This window comes from Thamnophis sirtalis, unplaced genomic scaffold (assembly GCF_051295495.1).
Source record: "Thamnophis sirtalis isolate CommonGarterSnake01/CBP01778 unplaced genomic scaffold, rThaSir2_p1.2 scaffold_4, whole genome shotgun sequence".
NCBI lineage: Eukaryota > Metazoa > Chordata > Lepidosauria > Squamata > Natricidae > Thamnophis > Thamnophis sirtalis.
In genome coordinates this window covers 137,483,222-137,509,472 of record NW_028261384.1, presented here as the reverse complement: position 1 = coordinate 137,509,472, position 26,251 = coordinate 137,483,222, and the positions used below count along the sequence as shown (strand labels likewise).

The following is a 26,251-nucleotide window of genomic DNA, read 5'->3' as shown; positions in this document are numbered from 1 at the left end:
AGCATCCTTATATTATAATGGTTTATTGAGATTTTCTCTTGACCATTCTGTGGCTTTTTTTATATGAGATATGTGAATCCTTATTATTGAAATTAAGTGTAGATTATAAAACTGCTGAGAACAGGGTTGCTTTGCCCCAATTGATTGGTCCAGGGGTCAGCAACCTGCGGCTCCGGAGCCGCACGTGTTCTTCCATCCCTCTGCTGTGGCTCCCTATTGCCAATCAGCACCACAATTTTGAGAGGAGCTTCATGTTTGGGAGGAGGGGAGCAGAGGGCACCAGGAAGAGACTCTATGGCAAGGGGTGGGTTTTCCGGTCAGCTCCACAATTGATAAGGCTTCCTGTTATGATAGGTAAAGGGAAAAGGACATCGTGTTGGGAGGAGATTTTATGGTGATGAAACCCGACTTCGGGTCAGCTCCAGAGTTGAACGGGGGGACTTCCGGTTAGGACCTTTGTGGCTCTTGGAGTGTTTAAGGTTGCCGACCCCTGGATTGGTCCATGGACGAAACTGTGGCTCAGAGGCAGTTGGCCAAGAGATGTGGCTAGATCTGAGATGATGGGACATTTTTTTCGGTCCGTAATTACTCAATTATGTTTTCACTACTTTTTTTGGGGGGGGAGTTAAAGTGGGCAGCCTACAGAGAAAGGCTACTTAAGAATATAGGAACGCTGTTAGGGAGAAGACCGTAAAAGATTGCTGTCCTTAAACTTGATGGATTATAGAAAATGTGTCGACTCGCAAAACACTCCTGGCCTGCTCTCGAGTTGCCATAGGCAGGAGTGGAGAGCTGCCACAACCAGAAGCATATTCCATGCATACCTTTCTCCAGATTGTATTCCAAGTTACCAGACCCAGCTGGAGTGGTGGGGTTTCTACAGCCCGCGGAAATACTCTGTTGGAGAATGTGGTTTATGACAAACCCTGGGAGGAGGGGGGGGGAGAACAGGGTCATAGTTGGGGCGTAAGTCACATGAGGTCAGAGCTAACTGCATTTAGGAACTCAGGATTAATTAGGGCATCGTCAGAACCCTGACAAATTGGATGGATGGATGATTGAATGAATGAATGAATGAATGAATGAATGAATGAATGAATTGGTTTTAAGCCTTGACTCTGCTTTTGTCAGGCAGATTATCCTTTTTCTCCTTCTTGATTTCATCCCTAAGGAGAAAAGGACTGAACCTGAGATACTTCTGAGATGGTTTGATTTTATTTATCCAGGTGCAAAGTGGGTGAGCAGGGAAATCATTAACAGTGTGGTTTGAGGGTGCTAGAGGCTAGACAATGCCTTCAGACCTTGGTCTGAAAGGGAAAAAAGAACTTTTACCCCCAGTGCTTTTGATGTTCTTAGTGATGATTTTTTGGGGGAGGGCTTCATGGATCACCTCACAGGAGTACACATGGCTTTCCCAACGAGACTTCTCGATAGTAAGTTTGCTGTAGAGAAAGTAGGAATCTTCATGCTCATTCTTCACAGCTGGAGTAGTCACGTAGCAGCTTTCTGGCATGGCATTGTTATTCTGTAGCCATTGGACATCAATAGCAGCTGGGGTAAATCCATTGACCAGGCAGGTAAGGGACACCACTGGGTCATACCTGAGCTCGTCTTCGGAAGGAGGGAGGATGTCAATCTTGGGTGCACTTCTCCTGCCTTTGTGAAGTTGGAGGGAGAAAAGGAACACAATAATTAAATGTAGGACAAATTAGTGTCAGCAATGAATGCTAAACTATGATTCCTTTAGGCCAGGGGTCAGAATCTATGGCTCTGGAGCTGCATGTGGCTCTTTCATCCCTCTGCTGTGGCTCCCTGTTGCCAGTCAGCTCCACAATTGATAGGGCTTTTGGTTAGGACAGGTAGAGGAAAAAGGGTGCCATGCTAGGAGGAGGCTCTATAGTAGGGGAACTGGACTTCCAGTCAGCAGAGGAAAAAGGACTCCACGGTAGGAGGAGGCTCTATGGTAGAGGATCCAGATTTCTGGTCAGCAGAGGAAAAAGGATGCCATGCTAGGAAGAAACTCTATGGTGGGGGAACTGGACTTCCAGTCAACTCCAGAATTGAACAGGGGGAGGGATTCCGGTTAGGACCTTTGTGGCTCTTTGAGTGTTTAAGATTGCCAACCCCTGCTTTAGCCATTGTTAATTGAAGAAACCCATTGTTCATTTATAGCACTAAAACATGGCTTGTTGGCCATTCTATGACTAGAGGCCCACATTGCACAAAGCCAAAAGTGAGTTTTGTTTACCTGGTGTACTTATCCACTCCCTAATCTGGATTGCACCTCCTTTTCTTGTCTCCAAGCTTACAGCATACACCGTAAAATAGAGAGTTGTCTTACAATATCTCAGCCCAATTGACAATAAGCCGTTCCCATGAGGGAGAACCATGTAATTTCTTCCTTACCTTCCGGCTTGGAAAGTTCCTTTAAGATAGGAGAAGCAAAGGTCGGATGTTCGACGGAACAGGTGAAAGTCTCTCCTGATTCCCAATCTTGATGGGTAATGGCAAGGCGACTGACAGCAGTGTAGGTACCATTTGGGTGTTGCGTCATGTCCTTTACATCATTAAGGAGTCTTCTGCCCTCTTGAGACCACACGAATGACAAACCCTGTGTATTTTTCAGACTGTTCACCACACAGAGGATGGCAGGACTTTGATCCACGTATAGGTCTCGTGGTCTTGGGGGCACAGTATATACATTAACATTACCAGTTAGACAACTGCTATCACCTAAGGATGAAAAAGAATATTGTCAGTTCCCTATTCGACTCTCATTTCCCCCCGTCCCAACAGGGTCTTGATCTGATCTATAGATCTAGAGCTGTTCTTGAGTTTAGTAAATATAAGTCCCTTGACACTGCCTCTTTGTTTATGAGTAGAGCAGGGGTGGTATTCATGTACCTTCCCTACTGGTTCGCAAATGTGAGCACCCGCGTCCGCATGCTCAGTGTCCACACATATGCTCAGCCTTCTGCGCATGTGCTTTACTGCCTAAATGGGATGCCATAGAGATGGGGTGGGTGGGTGGGGCTACCCACGATTTCCACTACCAGTTCATGGTCCAGACCGGCAGAATACCACCCCTAGAGTAGAGTCATCGAGCGGGATCATAGAGATGGATCTATCATCTCTACATTCTAAAGAAAAGGACATTACTGTAAAACCCAATTTAACGAACCAACTGAGGGGAAGGAGGGTTCATCTCCCCTCCCGAAAGTTCATTAGATCTGGAAATAGATCAACTGCCAATGACTTCACTTGAAACATTAACAGAATGGCATAATTACACAAGTAACATACATCAGTCCTTCGGGATTGGGCGGCATATAAATTTTGATAATTAAATTAATTTTGATAATTAAATCACAAATGGAATCAATTGGGGATACCTCAAGGTTAAGATAAGCTTAAGGTCAATTCAACTGGTCTCTAGGTCAGTGATGGCTAACCTTTTTGTCATCCCACACCCATAATACAATGCGCATAGGCCCCACCTCCTGCACAAGTGTGTGACCTCCCCCATGTGTGTCGGTTCCCCAGGTGCTCGCTAAGGAAGGTTTTTTCAAAATGACCATCAAATAATTAGTATTTCTTATACAGTAATTAACATGCTCTGATGCTAAGGAGTTCTACTCCCCCTCCCCACCTGAAAAGAACTCTCTTCCAACTGCCAGTTGCCCTATATTACCCCCTCTGATGCTAAGGAGTTAGGCAGTCTACTCCCTCGCCCCACCTGAAAAGTACTCTGTTCGAATTGCTAGTTGCCTCACATTCCTCACAGATGTTCCACTGCTTCACTCAGGAGCAGTCTGGGGCTTTTTACAGGGCTAACTGTCGGTACCTCACCAAAATGTCTACTGGGACTGCTTCTGGACTCAAGGCTGCAGGAGCAATATTCCCTTATGCGTTCCAGATTTCTCCTGCATTGCCTAATCACATAGTTTCATCGCGAAGCACGGGTATACAGCTAGTATATACTGTATCAGAGGTGGGTTCCTACCAGTTCGCACCTATTCAGTAGAACCGGTTCATTAAATCTACCGAACCGGTTAGAAGAGGTTCCACCAGTGGACCCGGGAAGCAGGCCACACCTACAGAAGAGGTTCCAAAATTTTTTGAAACCCACCACTGGTCCTTGGATATGATTATTCTACACTATCATGCTCCTATTTATAAAACTCAGTGCCTCTGTGAAAGGTAAGGATGACTACTGCGTTTGTGGTGCAATCAGAACATTGCGTGTGTTGAAGTTGTTTTAACGCAAACCAAAGATGCCTTTTAAAAAACAAGTTTACATCCTATTCTTATGCAGGCCAGTGCTGTGTGTGAGGTAATTTCAGGTGGTTCTGACAAGTGTCGTCGGCATCTTCATATCCAGTCACGTGGGCAGCAAGCCACTCCCACAAAGGAGGCCACACCCACAGAGTAGGTTCGAACAATTTTTGAAACCCACCACTGTACTGTATATATAGACAGATTAATGAATATTTGCAGAACATAATATGGATCGCTATTTAAGAGAGAAAGTCTTATAAAAGGATTAGCTCTCCTCCTCCTCCTCCTCCTCCTCCTCCTCCTCCTCCTCCTCCTCCTCCTCCTCCTTGGTTTTTGATTATTTGCCCATGACCCATTATACCAACTGCAGTCTGCATACCATCATGATTACCTGCACATTTCCTGGCTTTGCCAATCACTGTGGTTTGCGATGCTGGGTGGGTAACCTCACAGTGGAAGGTATGTCCTGTCAGCCAATCATTTCGGCTGATGGTGACTACGCTGCCGCTACTGAAAGTATACGTGTCAGCATTCTGCCAAGGAGGAAAATCAGCTGGAAGCAGCGATGTGTACTCGCCACTCATCTTCCATTTAACGTTTATCTCTTTGGGGTAGTAATTCGAAATCAGGCACCAAATCTGCATTGTATCACCAGTATAGCTGGAATCGCAAGACGTATGTAGCATGTGGATGCTGGGACCCACTGGCACATGGCTTGTAGAGCCTAAGCATGAGGAATTAGATGACACATTTAACTATTATTTAGTTTAACAGTGTGGAGAAGCAGAGAGCGTCCAGTTTTTGGTTACCACACGATGAGAAATGTTGAGACTTTGGAGAAAGTGCGAAGAAGAGCAACAAAGATGATTAAGGACTAGAACATGAGACACGGTTGCAGGAATTCTTACAATAGCAGAGTTGGAAGGGACCTTGGAGGTCTTCTAATCCAACCCCCTGCCTAGGCAGGAAACCTTGTACCGTTTCAGACAAATGGCTATCCAACATCTTCTGAAAGACTTCCAGTGTTGGGGCATTCACAACTTCTGGAGGCAATTTCTGTTCCACTGATGAATTGTTCTAACTGTCAGGAAATTCCTCTTCAGTTCTAAGTTACTTCACTCCTTAATTAGTTTCCACCCATTGCTTCTTGTCCTGCCTTCAGGTACTTTGGAGAATAGTTTGACTCCCTCTTCTTTGTGGCAACCCCCAAGATATTGGACCACTGCTATCATGTCTCCCCAAGTCTTTCTTTTCATTAAACTAGACATACCTGCAACCGTTCTTCAGATGTTTTAGCTTCCAGTCCCCTAATCATCTTTGTTGCTCTTCTCTGCACTCTTTCTAGAGTCTCCACATCTTTTCTACATCGTGGCGACCAAAACTGAATGCCATATTCCAAGTGTGGCCTTACCAAGGCCTTATGAAGTGGTATTAATACTGCATGTCTCCCCAGATCCTTCTTTTCATTAAACTACCCAGTTCCTGCAACCATTCTTCCTATGTTTTTAGCCTCCAGTAACCCTGTTTATATTCGATTTTTCTTCTCTTTGACAAATCAACCGTCCTTGAGCAACCCCCACCAAAAAAAAACACAATAATTTTACTAGACTCACTTTCAACTCTTGTGTTAATTCTGACTTGGGTGGCTGGATGATCGACGTTACACTGGAATGACTCGTATTTCCACTGGCTGGCGGGCAGGGTGAGCAGGCTTGTCTGAGTATAGAGGTGGGGTGTAAGCAAAGCTGGGGGGTAGTTGTGAATTCCACTGGTGATGGCGCCTGAATTCCATTGCACCGTGGCTGGTTGAGGGAAGAAGCCTTTGACGAGACAACCGATGGTAACTTGGGAAGCGGTGGCGTCTTGGTTACAAGGAAGCAAGGGGAACACAGTTGGGCTTGTGGCAACAGCTGCAGGGAAAGATAAAGGTAACACAGTGAAGATAGTGAGTACACCTCTGCTTGATCCTGAGAACCTACAGTGGCATTGCTACAACAGCAGCACTTAGACTTCTATACTGCTTCATAGGGCTTTCATGCACTTTCTAGGCGGTTTACAGAGTGCCCCAACAATCGCGGTCCTCCTTTCAACAAATTTGGAAGGATGGAAGGCTGAGTCAACCTTGAGCTGGTCACAATCGAACTCCTGGCAGTAGTAAAACAGTAAAAATTTAGAGTTGCAACAACTGTCATGAAGAATGAAGTATGTTTGGCCGCAGTTCTCACTGACCGCAAAACTCACTGTGTGTCTAATCACACTTTATTCTATTCTGTTCTATTCTGCCCTGTGTTTTAATTTTTCATGTAGTCTATTCTGTGCTCTATTCTGTTTTCTGCATACTGTTCTATATTCTGTATTGTGGCGCTTCCTGGGAGGAGCTTACTGGTGGGGGCAGCAAAAAATCAGCTGCCTCCGAATTCCTGGCTACGTACCTGTTTAGAGGATCTTCCATCTGACGTCTTATCAGGTTTTCTTATCCTTCAGGCAAGAGGGAAAGAAGAAACTGTTTTGCTGGCAAATGCTCTTCGATTTTTGCAGCTTTTGTGCTTGCAAGGAAAGGGGGGCTAGCCCAAGGCAGAACGGCTGTCCGTGCTGGGAACTTCAAACTGCCTTGTGCAGGACAAAGTAGGTCTCTCCCACTCTGCTCTAAGTTTTGTTTGATTTAATCTTATCACGAGCTGAATCCGTTTACTGCGAGGACAATAATTGCTTATCAACATTTTAGCTTCTTCTCTTTTTCTCCTCCGAAAAATTATTTACTCAGAGGCTTTTAAAATGGCGCCGAGCAGGCTGGTTTCTCCGGTAATAACGAACACTTTTTGCTAATTCTTACAAGACTTCAAAAGAATTCAAAACAAAAGAGATAGCTTATCAAATGTTTTGGTTTCACAATAGAAGAATTTTACTCCTTCATTAACTTTGCTTATTTGGAAGTTAAATGGTGATGAATCTGTTGAACGGTCTTGTTACAATGTTTACTCACTGAAAGTTTTGCCAAGCCTTAAACTTCAAAATAAAAGCCTCTTTACTTAAAGCTGCATATTTAGGCTATAGAGTTTTATTAACTGCAGGCAGACAAATTTTGAAATGGCCTCAAAACCAAATATTAACTTGAAGTCGTCACCCTCTACTTCCAGGGGCACATCCTCAGTGCCTGGCACAAAGCTGCAGCCTCCGCTTCCTACGCCCCCTGCTGGGGATGTGTTAACGAAAGAATTTTTCCTGAGTAATCTAAGCGAGGCTCTTAATGCACAGACAATTAAAATGGAAGATAAATTTAGAGATAATAGAGAGGAGAGAAAAGAGGAAATAAAAGAAATGAAAGAAGAAATTAAAAGTGAAATTAAAAGTGAAATAAAAGGACTTAAACAGGAGTTGTATGAGAAATTTGAGGCTAAGGTTGATAAAATTAGAGACGACATGCTGAGTCTTGTAACTGTATTAACAGAACATATTTCTGGAGTGGAAGATACTCTAGAGGTTCTTAATGATGCCAATGCTAACTTGACATTGAAAACAGAGGTGGTGGAACAAAAAGTGGAAAATGCTGAAAAAGAAATTATTATGATACAGTACCGACAAATGGAGCTCGCATTAAGAGTAAGGGGGCTGCTTGAGGAGAAACAGGAGAACCTGAAACAGATCCTATCGGAAGCTTTTGACCGCCTGATGGGAAGACCAGGGACCAACCAAGGCTGGCAAATTGACAAAGCTTACCGCGTTAACTCCTGGCTGGCAAAGCAGAAGCAGCTTCCTCGAGACATCGTTATATATTTTACTACAAGAGAGTTCCGAAATATGGTACTGCAAGCGTCTTATAACACTAAGCTTCAAATTGGCGGTCAAGACCTGGCTGTTTTGAAAGAGATACCACCTCAAATGTTAAGAGCCAGAAGAGACTACGCTTTTTTGGCCGAAGAACTCAGAAACCGTCAGATACAGTATAGATGGGATGCACCATTCAGCATCATATTTACATTTGATAAGCAAAGGTACCGCCTCAACTCTGTATGGAAAGCCCGAGATTTTTATTATAATATATTGAAGGCCGGACACCCTGCACCATCTGGACCTAGAGAAAGACCACAAGAAGGACAGGATAGACAGCAAACTACACAACCACCAGACAAGATGGAGCATCTCTCTTCTCTAGAAGTGCAAGGTGCTATGGAACCAAGACCTAGCCGCATGACTACTAGACGTATGGAGAAACAAGCTAAGAAGCAACAGTATCAACAATCATCGGCCATCGATCAAGGAATTACAACAACAAATCTGGAAGCAGTGGGAGGAGCTAAACCTAAGGTTAAACAGGCCGTGCAGGAAGCTCTAAAAATGCTTCAACCAACCAAAGATGACAACTAAGATTTTAACATGGAATGTCAACGGACTGAACTCTCCACAGAAGAGGAAGAAAATATTTCATTATCTTAAACAGTTTAAGAACGATGTAATTTGTTTGCAAGAAACTCATATCAAGTCAACTGATCAAAAATATTTGATCAACTCAAAACTTGGTCAACATTTTGCAGCTTCTGCTATGGAAAAGAAGAATGGTATAGTTGTATACTTAAGAAAAGATATGAAAGCTGAATTAATAGAAGCAGATCCCTTCGGAAGATATATTGCTTTAGACTTAATCTTAGAAGGGAAAAAGACATTACTTTTGGGAATTTATGCACCCAATCAACAGCAAGATAGATTCTATAGAAATCTTCATGCTAAATTAGTACAGTGGGACTATAGTTCCTGTATACTATTGGGTGACTGGAATGGAGTGATAGACACTAAGAGAGATAAGAAGATTTCCCGCCTAAATACCAAGATGCGAGCAAAGTTACCCAAATCCTTCTTTGACATTATGGATGATTTTGAATTGAGAGATATCTGGCGAGAAAGAAATGCAGAGGAATATGACTTCACTTTCTTCTCGGACAGGCATCAATCCCTTTCAAGGATTGATTTTATTCTAACCACTAATGATTTGCTTTCTAGGGTCAAGAAAACAAAGATTGCAGCTAGAGTCCTTTCGGACCATAACCCAGTTTGGATGGAGTTGGGAAGGGTAGTGCAGGCAAGAAGGTTTTGGAGACTGAATGAAAATTTATTTAGATATGAAAACTATATTAATGATTGTAAAAAATTACTATCTGAATATTTTGTTTTGAATATGAATAAGGGTACATCTATGGAATTTGTATGGGATGCAAGCAAAGCGTATATGAGAGGAGTTTTGATGAATATAAATAAAACACATAGAAATAAGCAAGGGTTAAAACGAACAGAACTGGAAGAGGAAATTAAGAGAAAAGAGCTGGAGTTAACAAGGAAACCAGACGATACAAAGGTTAAGGAAACTATTAACATATTAAAATCTCAATTTGACATGTTGATCTCTGACCAGGTAGCTACTAATTTATTATATGCAAAACACAATACTTTTTGTAATGCAAACAAACCTGGCAGATGGTTAGCTTATCAGATTAGGAAAAAAAGGAAAACTCGAAATATATCTAAACTGATTTACAGAGGGAAGGAGGTGTTCCAACAGGAAGAGATTCAAAAGGCTTTCTGGGAATTTTTTACAGAACTGTATAAAGGGGATAAAATTAATGGTTTAGACATAGACAAATATTTAGACAAGGAGAAAATACCTTCAGTTAGAGAAGAACACAGGCAAAAATTGAATCAACCAATAACCTCGGGGGAAATCCTGCAGGTAATTAAGCAATTAAAGCCAGGGAAAGCACCAGGTACAGATGGCTTGACAGCGGTTTACTATAAAAACTTACAGTTAGAAATGGTAGAACCTCTTAGAGAATTATTTAATATGATTCAAACGGAAGGTAAAGTCCCTCCATCTTGGAAGACAGCGTTTATATCTTTGATACCCAAAGAAGATCAAGATACTACTCAACCCAAAAATTATAGACCCATTTCATTACTGAATGTAGATTATAAAATTTTTACTAAAATATTAGCAAATAGGTTAATGTTGGTCATTCAACAATTGATACATACGGACCAAACAGGTTTTATACAAGGGAGACAGATGAAAAGTAATGTCAGATTAATTATTAATGCATTAGAATATTTGGGAAAGAACAACCAGATCCCTGCTGCGTTTATATTTTTGGATGCTGAGAAGGCCTTTGATCGAGTTAACTGGCAATTTCTGCTGAAGATATTGCAAAAAATGCAGATAGGAGATAATTTCTTACAGTCAATTAAAGCAATATACCAACAGCAAACAGCACAAATCATAGTCAATGGAAGTTTAACAGACTCTATTCAAATTGGAAAAGGTACAAGACAGGGTTGTCCTTTGTCCCCATTATTGTTTATTGTTGAATAAAATACGGGGCTTGGATGGTTTAAAAGGGATCAAGATTAGGCAGCAAGAATATAGAGTCCGCGCTTTTGCGGATGATTTGGTCATAATATTGGAACAACCGCAGGAATCCAGTATGGTTTTAATGAATACGATTAATCAATATGGTCAAGTGTCTGGCTTTAAAATAAACTTAGGAAAAACCAAAACATTAGCTATAAATATGAATATTAAACAAAAGGAAGAATTAGGAGTGATGCTAGGATGTGAGGTAGTTAAAAAAGTCAAATATCTTGGAGTTAACATTTTAACTTCAAATGGGAAGTTATATAAGCATAATTATGAACCACTTTGGCATAGCATACAGACAGAGATGAAAAAATGGGAGAAATTGCACTTATCTTTGCTGGGCAGGATAGCGGCAGTGAAAATGAACATTTTACCAAAATTTTTATTTCTTTTCCAAATGTTACCTATACTTAAAAAAGATGCGAACCTTTTAGAATGGCAGAAGGGTATCAACAAATTTGTGTGGGCAGGAAAGAAGCCGAGGGTAAAGATGAAAATAATGCAAGATGTACGTGAGAGAGGAGGACTGAAACTACCTAATTTAAAACTATATTATGATGCAGTGGTATTATCTGTAATTAGTGATTGGATTCATTTAACCAATGATAGAATATTGACATTGAGGGACACGATCTGGTATTTGGTTGGCACGCTTACCTGTTATTCAACAAAAAATTGGATAAGAACTTTAAAAGTCATATTTTAAGAAATGCTTTATTGCGGGTTTGGACATGCAATTGAAAAATACAGCACAAAAACAGGAATGGACATTGAAAGTAACAAACTTAGCTGAAATGGCTAAAATATCGGCATATCTCAAAGATCATTCAAATGAGAGATATAAACGAGACTGGAAAAAATGGATTGACTATATACAAAATAAATACGGGACTAAGAAATTCCAGTTAGCCTATGCTTAAGATCAGAAATGATTTAAACTGTTAAAAGTCAGTTCAGTAAGAAGAAGCTAAGTTCAATCTAGAATGTCATTAATTTCTTTATTTCTTTTTTCTCAATAGATTTTAGACTGTGCTAGTTAAAAATCCATACCGTGTACGGGTTCTGGGAAGTCGGGGGGGGGAAGGAGGAGGGGGGATGGGGGGGTGGAGGGAGGGAGGGGTATACACAACAAAAAAAAAATTGTACTTCAATGTCTTAATGATTGACAAATGATGACATGTTTGTGTTTTTTTTTAAAGAAAAATAAAAAAGCTCTCTATATTCTGTATTGTATATTCTGTTCTATTCGTATTCCTTATTCCTATTCCTTCTTTTTTCTATTCCACTCTGCTGTCCTCTGCTGTGCTCTACTCTACTCCACTCCACTCCCACTCCCACTCCCACTCCGTTCCATTCCATTCTGTTCCGTTCCGTTCCACTCCCCTCCATTCTGTTCTGTTCCATTCCATTCCACTCGATTCCATTCCATTCCATTCCATTCCATTCGATTCGATTCGATTCCATTCCATTCCATTCGATTCTATATTTTGTTCCCTTCCATTCTATTCTATTCTATATTCTGTTCCATTCTATTCCATTCTATTCCATTCTATTCCATTCCATTCTATTCTATTCTATATTCTGTTCCATTCCATTCTGTTCCGTTCCATTCCATTCCATTCTATTCTATTCTATTCTATTCTATTCTATTCTATTCTATTCTATTCTATTCTATATTCTATTCTATATTCTGTTCCATTCTATTCTATTCTATATTCTGTTACATTCCATTCCATTCTATTCTATATTCCATTCCATTCCATTCCATTCCATTCTATTCTATATTCCATTCCATTCCATTCCATTCCATTCTATTCTATTCTATATTCTGTTACATTCCATTCCATTCTATATTCCATTCCATTCCATTCTATTCTATTCTATTCTATTCTATTCTATATTCCATTCCATTCCATTCCGTTCCATTCCATTCCATTCTGTTCTATATTCCATTCCATTCCATTCTATTCTATATTCTGTTCCATTCCATTCTTCCATTCCATTCATTATCCCATCCCATCCCATTCACTAGGAGTCAAGGTGGACTCAAAAGACCATCAAAACAATATAACCACAGAAGGAATAAAACTAGAGTAAAAATGCAGTCCATTTTGCATGCCCATGGAATCTAAGTAAAAGTGGTCCTATCCAGTGGTGGGATTCAAATAATTTAACAACTGGTTCTCTGCCCTAATGACCAGCTGGGTAGGTGTGGCTTGGTGGTCTTGTGACTGGGTGGGTGTGGCCAACTCAATGTCACTCAGGTCAATGGGCGCTTCCCCTTAGCTGTTACAATGTAATAAGGGTTAACCGGAGAGGCAGTTTCTGTAAGCAGGTCAATAAAGATTAGGCTAGAAACAACACCAGAATGTTTCCTTCCTGCCTTCCTTACAGGATTAGCCCTCTAAAGTGGGGAAAAAACCAAAGGAGATTTCTTCCAACAACCAGTTCTCGGAACTGCTTAGAAAGTTACCAACCGGTTCTCCCGAATAGGTGCGAACCGGCTGAATCCCACCACTGGTCCTATCTCACTTTAAATAGTTTGAGATTATGCTATACAGTTGTATCTAAAAATGAGGGCATATCAAGATCCTGTCCCCCCACCCCTTTTTAGAATCCCACTTCTTGTTCTCCAGCCCCAACCGTGGCTTCTCAGAGCTATGCATTTTGTCACCTTCTTAAATGCATCTTCTGAATATCTGCTTGTCCATCTGTTGACCAAATAAAGCAAGTTATAGTTATGGAAGTTATAGAAAAGGAAGTGCCACTCCCATTAGAGGCCTTAACGCATCCCAGTGTATTTAATTGGACAAGAAACATAACATATAAAGACATCATGACAGAAGATGGCAACATGAAAACAAAGATGGAATTAGAGCAGCAGGGCAGGAATCTGGAATGGTGGGAATATTTACAGGTTAGAAACAGGTTTAAAAGCGATAAGGTACGGTTTGGGACCTACCCAAACCCTCAGGGGCTAGATAAGATTTTGTTTCGTGGAGACAAGAAAATGTTATCGAAGATTTACCAATTTTTGACCTGCCAAGATGCTAATGAAGAGATGGATAAAAGCCTTCTAATAGCATGGGAGAGAAACTTTGGCTATGAGATTGAAATGGGCAAATGGTGGGATCTATGGAGTAAGACCATTAAACTTACAATATCTACAGCATTCAAAGAAAACATATACAAGATGGTTTATAGGTGGCACTTCCCCCCAACGAGGTTAGCCAAGATGTTCCCTGGGTTATCTCCATTGTGTTGGAAATGTGGAAGAAAGGATGGCACATTCTACCATATTTGGTGGTCCTGTACTGAGGCCACGAAATACTGGAAAAGGATTAAAAAATGGCTAAAAGAGGTTACCGGGGCAAACATGGAATGGAGACCCGAGAACCTTCTATTAAGCATTAAACCAGAAAACATGAGCAATTCAATATGGCATTTGAGCCTACATATAATTGTGGCCGCAAGAATAACTTATGCACAATTTTGGAAATCCACTACCATACCGTTGGAAGATGCTATAATTAAAAAGATCTATGAATGTGCAGAAATGGACAGAATGACGGGTTGGCTGAGGGACAAAGGAGAAAGGGAACATTACCTTAGCTGGAACTTATGGTATATGTGGGCGACAAGGAGAACAGCAGGGACTTAAAATGGGGAAAGTTAAAAGTGAACATGGGTATTGTAATAGATCCCTGAATTTTGTAATGAGAAGATGTGGCTTAGAGACCTAACAATGAGGAAGGAAAGAAAAAAGGTGGGCTGAGAATGACTGTCACCGTGGGGGGGGGGAGGGGAGGCCGGTTGTATGTTTAAAATTGTATTTGTATTTGTATGTTTTACTCTTAAAAAAATGTATAACTAATAAAGATTACTTTTTTTAAAAAAAGAAAAGGAAGTGCCACTCGAATCGGGGAGGGCGACACGAGACTATCAAACCAGGTGGTAGAATTATTATTTTTTTTAGATTATGTTCATTTTGTGTTTTGCCTCGGAGATGCACAATATTCTTTGCATGCTATAAGTCTCTGGAAGTTCACGAAACCAAATCCCACCCCCAAATGGATGCTTATGGTGTTGTTACTTCCTTTTAGCAGATAACCGGAGTGCACCAATGGTGCGATTTAAAATATTTTTAGCATCCTCAAAATTGTAACAGCAAATGTGTCAAGGCAAAAGTTCACCCACCGGGTTCAGCCCACTGTTAAAATGAAACATCAAAAGCTGCTATCATGTCTCCCCTAGTCCTTTTTTCATTAAACTAGACATACCCAGTTCTGCAACCTTTCTTCATATGTTTTAGCTTCCAGTCCCCTAATCATCTTTGCTGCTCTTCTCTGCACTCTTTCTAGAGTCTCCACATCTTTTCTACATTGTGGCGCCCAAAACTGGATGCTGTATTCCAAGTGTGGCCTTACCAAGGCCTTATAAAGTGGTATTAACACTTCACGTGATCTTGATTCTATCTCTCTGTTGATGCAGCCTAGAACTGTGTTGGCTTTTTTGGCAGCTGCTGCACACGGCTGGCTCCTATTTAAATTTTGTTATGTGCTTGAATCTAGACTGAGATTCTCAGATTCATCTCAGGATTCTGAGAAGGTAGCAAGAAGCCCCCGAAAGATCTCATCAGATGAAAAAAAATATTTTGTTTGACCTTCCACAGCAGCTAACCTCCCCAAATCTGGGAGAGAAGAGGTTGCAAAGAGCCAGGAGACGAAACCAAGGGATTTCTGATTTCCCAAATCTGCAAAAGCCCTTGAAATAAAAGTTAGCAGCTAGTTAAAAAAGATTAAACATTAAGAAAAGGTTGAAGCAAGTAGGGATTTTGTACTCCTGAATCAAACTGTTCTGGCTAAATTGGCCACTCTTTTTTGCTTCTGTGATGCTAAGCATAAAGGTAAAAAGGTAAAGATTCCCCTTGTACATATGTGCTAGTCATTCCTGACTCTAGGGGGCAGAGCTCCTTCCCCTGCCATGCCCACCAAGCCAAGTCCACAGAACCAATAGTAAAAAAGAAATGAATTTCACCACTGCTATGGAACCCCCTTCCTCTTAAATCAGCATTCAGGTAGAAGGTATGACATCTCCTGTTCCATATAAAGCTTGGACTAACCTTCCCCTCTTGCTTAGCAATAGCAGTTAGACTTATATACCGCTTCATAGGGATTTCAGCCCTCTCTAAGCGGTTTACAGAGTCAGCATATTGCCCCCAACAACAATCCGGGTCCTCATTTTACCCACCTCGGAAGGATGGAAGGCTGAGTCAACCCTGAGCCGGTGAGATTTGAACAGCCGAACTGCAGAACTGCAGTCAGCTGAAATAGCCTTTAACTACTGCACCACTTCTCCGCTTCCCACTAGCTTCACTGAATCTTAGCATACAAGCAGACATCTAGAGGGCAGATATCCAGCGGTGGGTTTCACATTTTGTTACCACCAGTTCACTGTGTATGTGCCCACATTGCAGGCATGTGCACCCCCTTCCGCACAGGCGCCTGGCCTTCCACACAAATGCTTTGCTCACATGCATGTATTCCGTGCATGGGCCAGGCCTCAAAAATGTGCCTAAATAGGAGGGCATAGATGGCAGCCAACCCACAATTTTCATTACTGGTTTGGGTGAACTGGTCCGAACCGTCTGAATACCAGCTCTGTAGATGTCTCAGGAGAGCATCCAGCATCCTTTCCATTCCCCAATACCTTTCCTTGGTATCTAGCACTCGGCTAGGAGATCCTGATGTTTAGTGCTGAGTCTGAGACTTCTAGCTCTGGCCTAAATTATCTGAAGCATAGCATTGACCTGAATCTAAAGAAAGAACTATGGCTTGGAGGAGGCAAACCTTGGACTCCCCCAACCTCTCTATTTTAAATCCTACAACTAAGAGAAGGAATTAGAATGGGTTCTCTTGTGTGTGAGATCTGTAGGCAGTTTTCTTGTTACCAATTAGCAATTAAAGCAGAGCATTCAGCACACTTGAGCAGACCTCTTCTCCCCAACAACCCGTTGAGCCACACTAGTTCACTAATGATGTGAACCCAAGCTCTCAGCTGAGTGAGCAAGACATTCCCAGCTCTACAGCTGAGTTGGAGATGTCCAATTTAGCACCTTAATTAGAAGGTGAAAACTCTCCTGGTTGAACCTAACATTTGGGATAAGCGCCGAAGAACATGGTAGCTGGACACTATCCAAGTTCGACACCAGCTAGGGCATAGAAAAACGCCAAGAGGCAGTGCAAGTTTGGAAGATGGGTAGAGACCTGGTCCATAGAATCACCGAGACCGAAAGGATAACATCCCCAGGATCCCTTGTTCCCCACTAGCTTTACTGATTCCTAGCATTCAGTTGAGCATGAGAGTTGGGGAAAGTTCTTCACTACTTTATGTGAAATCTAGTCTTACAATAGCAGAGTTGGAAGGGACCTTGGAGGTCTTCTAGTCCAACCCCCTGCCTAGTCAGGAAACCCTATACCGTTTCAGACAAATGGCTATCCAACATCTTCTTAAAGACTTCCAGTGTTGGGGCAGTCAAACCTCTGGAGGCAAGCTTTTCCATTGATTAATTGGTCTAACTGTCAGGAAATTTCTCCTCAGCTCTAAGTTGCTTCTCTCCTTGATTAATTTCCACCCATTGCTTCTTGTTCTACCTTCAGGTGCCTTGGAGAATAGACTCCCTTTTCTTTGTGGCAACCCCTGAGATATTGGAAGACTGCTATCATGTCTCCACTAGTCCTTCTTTCTCTTAAACTAGACATACCCAGTTCCTGCAACTGTTTTCGTCGGTTTTAGTCTCCAGTCCCCTAATCATCTTTGTTGCTCTTCTCTGCATTCTTTCTAGAGTCTCCACATCTTTTTTACATCATGGTGACCAAAACTGAATGCAGTATTACAAGTGTGGCCTTACCAAGGTATTATAAAGTGGTATTAACACTTCTTGATTCTATCCCTCTGTTTATGCAGCCTAGAACTGTGTTGGCTTTTTTGGCAGCTGCTGCACACAGCTGGCTCCTATTTAAATGGTTGTCCACTCGGACTCCAAGATCCCTTTCACAGTTACTACTACTGAGCAAGGTACCACCTATACTGTACTGTGCATTTTTTTTTTGCCTAAATGTAGAACCTTACTCTTTTCACCAGTGAATTTCATTTTATTAGATAGTGCCCAATGTTCAAGTTTGTCAAGATCCTTCTGTATCTTGAGCCTATCTTCTGGAGTACTGGTTATTCAGAATAGAGCTGGAAGGAACCTTGGAGGTCTTCTAGTCCAGCTCCCTGCTCAAGCAGGAGACCCTATACTATTTCAGGCATGTGACTATCCAGTCCCTTCTTAAAAATCTCCAGTGATGAAACAACTTCTGAAGGCAAGCTATTCCACTGGTTAATTGTCCTCACTGTTAGGACGTTTTTCCTTAGTTCCAGGTAGTTTGTCTCCTTGATTAGTTCCCATCATTTGTGGTCCTGCCTAGAGGGGTTTTGGTAAATAAGTTGACCCCCCCCACCTCTTTGTGGCAGCCCATCAAATATTAGAAGACTGCTATCATTTTGCCCCAAGTCCTTCTTTGCTTTAGATTAAAGTAAAGGTAAAGGTTCCGCTCGCAAATATGTGCTAGTCGTTCCTTACTCTAGGGGGCAGTACTCATCTCTGTTTCAAATACGAAGAGCCAGCGCTGTCCAAAGACATCTCCATGGTCATGTGGCCAGCATGACTAACTGCCGAAGGCGCATGGAACACTGTTAACCGCCGAAGGCATATGGAACGCTGTTCCCTCCCCACCAAAGGTGGTCCCTATTTTTCTACTTGCATTTTTTACATACTTTCAAACTGCTAAGTTGGCAGAAGCTGGGACAAGTAATGAGAGCTCCCTCTGTTATGCGGCGCTGGGGATTTGAACCACCGAACTGCCAACCTTTCTGATCAACAAGCTCAGCGTCTTAGCCACTGAGCCACCATGTCCCTGGCTAGATTCTGTAGATTAGTCAAACCCAAATCCTGCATGTGTTTTAGTCTCCAAGCCTTTAGTCATCTTAGTTGCTCTTCTTTGCACTTTTTCAAAGGTCTCCAGATGTTTTTTTCTGTAACGTGGATCATTACGGAGATCAAGGAGCTCCATACTACATATGAGACTTATAGGAGTTCCCTGGCTCTTCACTAGCTTATCTGAATCTTAGCATTTAGCTGGGAATGCAAAATCTGGGAATTGAAAAAAAGCTCAGCATTCAGTTTGTAATAATTCAGCACATTAGCTGACCTAAGCCTATTCATATAAAGAAGCTCTGTGGAACATGACTAGAATAACAGAGTTGGAAAGGACCTTGGAGGTCTTCTAGTCCAACCCCCTGCTTAGGTAGGAAACCCTACACTATTTCAGACAAACGGCTATCCAACATTTTCTTAAAAACCTCCACTGTTGGAGCGTTCACAACTTCTGAAGGCAAGTTGTTTCACCGATTCGTTGTTCTAACTGTCAGGAAATCTCTCCTTAGTTCTAAGTTGCTTCTGTCCTTGATTAATTGCCACCCATTGCTTCTTGTTCTACCCTCAAGTGCTTTGGAGAATAGCTTGACTCCCTCTTCTTTGGGGCAGCCCCTGAGATACTGGGACACTGCTATCATGTCTCCTCTAATCCTTCTTTTCATTCAACTAGACATACCCAGTTCCTGCAACCATTTTTGTCGGTTTTAGCCTCCAGTCCCCTAATCCTCTTTGTTGCTCTTCTCTGCACTCTTTCTAGAGTCTTCACATCTTTTCTATATTGTGGTGACCAAAACTGAATGCCGTATTCCAAGTGTGGCTTTACCAAGGCCTTGTAAAGTGGTATTAACACTTCACGTGATCTTGATTCCATCCCTCTGTTTATGCAGCCTAGAACTACGTTGGCATTTTTGGCAGCTGCCGCACATTGCTGGCTCATATTTAAATGGTTGTCCTCTAGGACTCCAAGATCTCTCTCATAGTTACTTCTATTGAGCAAGGTACCACATATAATGTACCTGTGCATTTGTTTTTCTTGCCTCAATGTAAACTCATTGCTAGTTCACATCAGATAGCTGGTAAGTAAACATGCCTCTACTAAGCCTCAAGGTGGGAGAAGACTAGGTAGCTTCTTTAAACCTCACTAGATACTATGAGCTCAAGATCTGCGGATCAAGCTAAAGCAGGATTTCTAAACCTTGGCAGCTTTTAAGTAGGGTGGACTCCTTGAACTCCTAAAATGGGAGTTGAAGTCCACACATCTTAAGCTTGCCAAGCTGGAGAAACACTGAGCATAGATGAGTTTCAGCCCTAGCTGAATCGTAACATTGAGGTAGGAATTAAAAAATATCCTCGCCAAGCATGACGTTTAGCCTAAGCCTTGAAGCTCTCTACTTGATGCCTTGAAATAAAATAGCTAGGTGGACTAGGAAGCCCTAGTTGAGGATAGCGCTTAGATAAGACAACCTGACTCCGCTAGCTTAGATGAGCCCAAGCTTTGAGCTACACAATAACAGTAGATGCCCCGTAGATGCTTGGAGCGGTTTCCTCCAAGCTTAGTTAGCAGATAAGCTAGGAGATGGAAAAAACCTTCCAGTTGGCCCTAAAGCTTGTGGCAAGCTCTTATGCTCCCTACTAGCTTATATGAATCCTAAATCCCAGCTAGGTTTGAGCCTTGGGATAAGCACTGCTGCTTTCCATGAGCTTTCACGAACGCCTAGTACTCAGGTCTAGGATTAAGGTGCTCCCCGTTTTGCTCCAGAGGGTCCCATTAGCTTAGAGTGGGATCTCTGGTTGCCAACGGCTCAGACCATGACCAAATCGAGTTCCAATCAAAACATTTGCAATTTTTTTGACTCTGGTCACAAACACATTCTCGGGTGGCGATCAAACGTAGCTGCAGCTGATTTCCCCTTCCTCACCCTAGAGAAAGTCCTGATCTGCGGAACAAACTTGCCTGCCATTCCACATGTTAAAGTCACCCTTTAATCTCGTTCTCGCTGGCTTCTACATTGTTTTGTAAGATTAACTTTCTCCCCAGCCAGGCAGCCTCTCTCTCTCTCCTCTACCTCCCTGGGAGACTCATGTGATGCCCCAGAAGCCTCGGTCACAGCATTTTTTGTTACTGTTGCTTTGCGTGCGGGGCGAGGGTTGGGAACAGAGCCCAGCAAGCTTTGCAGTTGGGAATTCTGGTAGCTTGGAAGTCAGGATCTCCCCCTGTCTCCCCTCCTCTCATTCCTCCAGGAGCTGCAGAGAGCAGCAGGCGGGTGACAGAAAGGCCTTGGCACTCAGCTTTGGAGCATGGAAGGAGAGCATGTGTTGGGCTGCTTCTTCTCGCCAGGGCTTTCTTGACGAGAGGAAGGCAGGAGGAAGGGAAGAGAAGGAAAGAGAATAAGGAGAAGGGAAGAGAATATAGAAGAGAAGAGAAGGGAAGGGAAGAGAAGGAAAGAGAATAAGGAGGAGAATGGAAGGGAAGGGAAGAGAATATAGAAGAGAAGAGAAGAGAAGAGAAGAGAAGGGAAGAGAAGAGAAGGAAAGAGAATGAGGAGAAGGGAAGGGAAGAGAATATAGAAAAGAAGAGAAGGGAAGAGAAGGAAAGAGAATAAGGAGGAGAAGGGAAGGGAAGAGAATATAGAAGAGAAGAGAAGGGAAGGGAAGAGAAGGAAAGAGAATAAAGAGGAGAAGGGAAGGGAAGGGAATATAGAAGAGAAGGGAAGGGAAGAGAAGAGAAAGAAAGAGAATAAGGAGGAGAAGAAAAGGGAAGGGAAGAGAATATAGAAGAGAAGGGAAGGGAAGAGAAGGAAAGAGAATAAGGAGGAGAAGGGAAGGGAAGAGAATATAGAAGAGAAGAGAAGGGAAGGGAAGAGAAAGAATAAGGAGGAGAAGGGAAGGGAAGGGAAGAAAAGGAAAGAGAATAAGGAGAAGAGAAGAAATAGAATAGAATAGAATGGAATAACCAGTGTTACTAAAGGAGTTTACATTTTTCTATTACACTGTGAATTCTGTGGGATAATTTTTTTGTGCTTCAACATATTTTTAAAAAATATTTATATATAGTTCGTAGGGGTCTGGGATGGATTGATCATATTTACATACAATCCAATGGGAAAATTTGATTCAGGTCACGACCAAATCGGGTTGCAACCAAGGTTGTGGAATGAATTGTGGTTGTGACCCGAGGTCCCACTGTATTTGCCACCTAGATCCTAGCTAAGAATGAATCCATATGTTCCTAAACCTAGCTTGTTCTTTTTTTTTTGACTGAGCATCTAGAAAAGTGACCCCATTTTTCATAGTATAGGGTCTCCTGCCTAGGCAGGGTGTTGGACTAGAAGACCTCCAAGGTCCCTTCCAACTCTGCTATTGTATTATGGTATGTCAGTGATACCTAATCTTATTGCCCTCATTCAGGAATTGGGGATAATAGCTGAGTGAAGCTCAAAAATGCATCTGGGCAAACATGAAGTTTTGGGTGAATTTTTAAGAAGCTCATCGCTAGCTACCATGGCATTAAGCAGTAGCCTTGGTGGCTAGAAGCCTACCAATTAAATATCAGACTATAAAGTGGTAACTCCAATGCTAGCTGCTCAGTTTATCTGTTGCTGATCTTGAGTGGCCAGAAATAATTAAAATATCAAGCTTGGAACCAGTAACAGGAACCACCTTAATCATAGAGCTGAGTACTAGGCGTTAGCGAAAGCTCATGGAAAGCAGCAGTGCTTATCCCAAGGCTCAAACCTAGCTGGGGTCTAGGATTCATATAAGCTAGTAGGGAGGATAAGAGCTTGCCACAAGCTTTAGGGTCAACTGGAAGGTTTTTCCATCTCCTAGCTTATCTGCTAACTAAGCTTGGAGGAAACCGCTTAACGGGGCATCTACTGTTATTGCATTGCTCAGAGCTTGGGCTCATCTATGCTAGCGGAGTCAGGTTGTCTTATATAAGCGCTATCCTCAACTAGGGCTTCCTAGTCCACCTAGCTATTTTATTTCAAGGCATCAAGTAGAGAGCTACAAGGGTTAGGCTAAACGTCATGCTTGGCGTGGATATTTTTTAATTCCTACCTCAATGTTACGATTCAGCTAAGGCTGAAACTCATCTATGCTCGGTGTTTCGCCAGCTTGGCAACCTTAAGATGTGTGAACTCCCATTTTAGGAGTTCAAAGAGTCCACACTACTTAAAAGCTTCCAAGGTTTAGAAACCCTGCTTTAGCTTGATCCGCAGATCTTGAGCTCATAGTATCTAGTGAGGATTAAAGAAGCTACCTAGTCTTCTGGTCCCCAGTAGCTCCACCGTTATTGTTTTAGAAATGAGCAGTCTTCCAGATGAAGGCAAGACTGTCTTAATCCCGTCTAGGATTCCTTAGCATTAGACTAAAAGAGGAGATGAGGGGCAAAGGTGGCATTAGGTAGGTCAAATGGAGGTCCTCAGCAGAGATGTGCACTGAGACTTCAGGGATTGTAGAAGAATCAACCCAACCAAGTGGCAATCAACAACTTCAGTCCCTTTGGCGGATCTTTGATCAGCCGAAGAGTACAACAAGCCTTACTAGTCCTCAACACTACGGAAACTTAAATACAATGATAAGAAATCTAATGAAATGACCGAGACAAATTCTCGTTCCAAGACATCTTACCTTGTCCTCTTGTCCCCAGTGGTGGCATCTGATTCCAGGGAAGTCGCCGTTCTCCCAATATATTCTCATCCATGAACATCTTCCCAGTCGATGGAAAGTCAAATAAGGGTACCACTTTGTTACTAACCAAAATTGAATGCCGGGGACACTGTCAGACCTCTGTTGCTCAACTGCGTTCTCTTTCTCCTTGAGAAGGTCATGGAGTTCTGCTCATGTTTTTAGGAAGTTGTCATTGAAAAAAAAGCAAAAATTAGCAATTAGTATCCTCTGTAGGGCTGGTGGGAAGGTGTGAATTGAAGGTGTGAAAAAAAACACCATTGGCCTTCATTTCACCCAGCTCGGAAGGATGGAAGGCTGAGTCAACCTTGACCCAGTGAAGATCAAACTCCATACAGTGAGCAGAGTTAGCCCTGCAAGAGTGCATCCCAACCACTGCAAACATATAGTGGCAACTAACGCAAACAGAAAACAGCATGTTTATCTCTTGAGGGTGGATAAAATGCCAAATCCAATCTGAACATCTGTCTGACTGTGCGATGAGCCATAATAATAATAGAGAGAAGGTCATACAAATGAAGCAACCAAAGAGCTCTGGGACTTCACAATTCAAAGAGCCAGGGACCTGCCATGTGATGCATTAGACTTAACAATGTTCTATAGATGTGAAAATGGCTGTGTGCATATATGTTCCAGCATAACTTTGGAACGCCTTGAGCAATTTCAACCAAACTTGGTTGAACCGATGACTTACTCTCTGGAAACAAATATTGTGGGGCTAAGACACCCCTAACACCCCTTGGGGTGTGTGTTCTGTTAAGATACAGCCTGTTGTGCCTTAAAATGGCATCTACTGTACTACCGTAAAATGACTTCTACTGTGCCTCAACAGGATTTGTTTCCAGAGGGTAAGTAATCTGTGTACCAAGCTTGGTTCAAATTTCTCAAGGCGTTCCAGAGTTATCTTGGAACACACACACACATACACAAATGGCTCTCTCTATATATAAATCTCTCTCTCTCTCTCTCTCTCTCTCTCTCTCCCTCTCTCTCTCTCTCTCTCTCTCTCTCTCTCTGTACATACATACATACATACATACATACATACATACATACATACATACATACATACATACATATATATATATATATATATATATATATATATATATATATATATAGAGAGAGAGAGAGAGAGAGAGAGAGAGAGAGAGAGAGAAAGAGATAGATAGATAGATAGATAAATAGATAGATAGATACAGGTAGAGATATAGAAAGATAGAGAGATATAGTCATAGTAATAGTAATTTTGTGTGTGTGTGTGTGTGTGTGTGAGAGAGAGAGAGAGAGAGAAAGAGATAGAGAGATAGATATAGGTTAGATATAGAGAAATATAGATATAGATGGAGAGAGATATATATATATAGAGAGATAGAGAGATAGAGAAAGAGAGATATTGATAGATAGATAGACAGACAGATAGACATAGACATAGACATAGACATAGACATAGACATAGACAGATGTACAGATGTACAGATGTACAGATGTACAGATGTACAGATGTACAGATGTACAGATGTACAGATGTACAGATGTACAGATAGATAGATGATAGATGATAGATGATAGATAGATAGATAGATAGATAGAGATAGATAGATGATAGATAGATAGATAGATAGATAGATAGACAGAGATAGATAGATAGATAGATAGATAGATAGATAGATAGATAGATAGATAGATAGATAGATAACTGTCCCCCAATGCCAAAGGGCAGTTTAACATTCTGCAAAGAACTTCCCACAACATTTTTGGAGGGCCAATTTAGACAAAAATTACAGATAAGCTTTGATTGTATCTGTATGGACAAAATGCCATTCAGCATCTCCTGCTGTAGTGCATCTTCTATAAGGATTCCCAGACTCAGTTTATAACCTCACCTCACCTAATAGAACACTCGATCTCTTCTATGTGCAACCAGTGTTATCAGACCAGCGTGAAATTCTTGTCCACACGTGTCCACATTTTGTGATAATGGGTTCAGACGTTTAAATTTAGTAAGTGGAACTCCGGGGTTTGTACAATGAACCCGAAAACACAGTTATAGCTGATTAGTTGGAAAGTGCAGGCAGCAATCTACCCTGTGATCAGTTGCTGTGGGTGTAGAGGGTGATTTCCCCCTTTTCCTGTGGGCTCTGTGATTTACCTCATGATGTAGTAATTATGCCTGACTGTCTTGTTTGACATCCATCTATCTATCTATCTATCTATCTATCTATCTATCTATCTATCTATCTATCTATCTATCTATCTATCTATCTATCTATCATCTATCTATCTATCTATCTATCATCTATCTATCTATCTATCATCTATCTATCTATCTATCTATCTATCTATCTATCTATCTATCTATCATCTATCTATCTATCTATCTATCTATCTATCTATCTATCTATCTATCTATCTATCTATCTATCTATCTATCTTTTATTTGTGCACTTATTTCCCAGCAGAGTAACAATAACAAAAACAGCAAAGTGAGCCATCTATATCACAACAGCATAATTTTATTCAGGATCATTCCTGTCTAAAAAGTGTGTGAGGAGAAATGTAGGGAAGATGAGGACGTTGTGGCTCAAATTGCCTATTTAAAGCTAGGCAAGGAAACATGAGGTAGAGAATAAAATAGAATAGAATAGAATAGGGAAGATGAGGACGTTATGGCTCAAATTGCCTATTTAAAGCTAGGCAAGGAAACCTGAGGTAGAGAATAGAATAGAATAGAATGGGGAGATGAGGACGTTATGGCTCAAATTGCCTATTTAAAGCTAGGCAAGGAAACATGAGGTAGAGAATAGAATAGAATAGAATAGCAGAGCAGAGCAGAGAATAGAATAGAATAGAATAGAAAATAGGTAATGCAATAGAATAGAATAAAATAGAATAGAATAATA

At 41.6% G+C, this 26,251-nt stretch overlaps 1 gene segment (V, D, J or C); it reads right to left on the bottom strand.

Moving 5' to 3' along the window:
• Positions 1–1,233: 1,233 nt before the first annotated feature.
• On the bottom strand, positions 1,234–23,370 carry LOC148046868 (Ig gamma-2C chain C region-like). The segment is given in 5 exon segments: positions 1,234–1,656; positions 2,407–2,733; positions 4,670–5,002; positions 5,892–6,188; positions 23,292–23,370. Coding segments are annotated over 5 exon segments (1,410 nt in total).
• Positions 23,371–26,251: the final 2,881 nt, after the last annotated feature.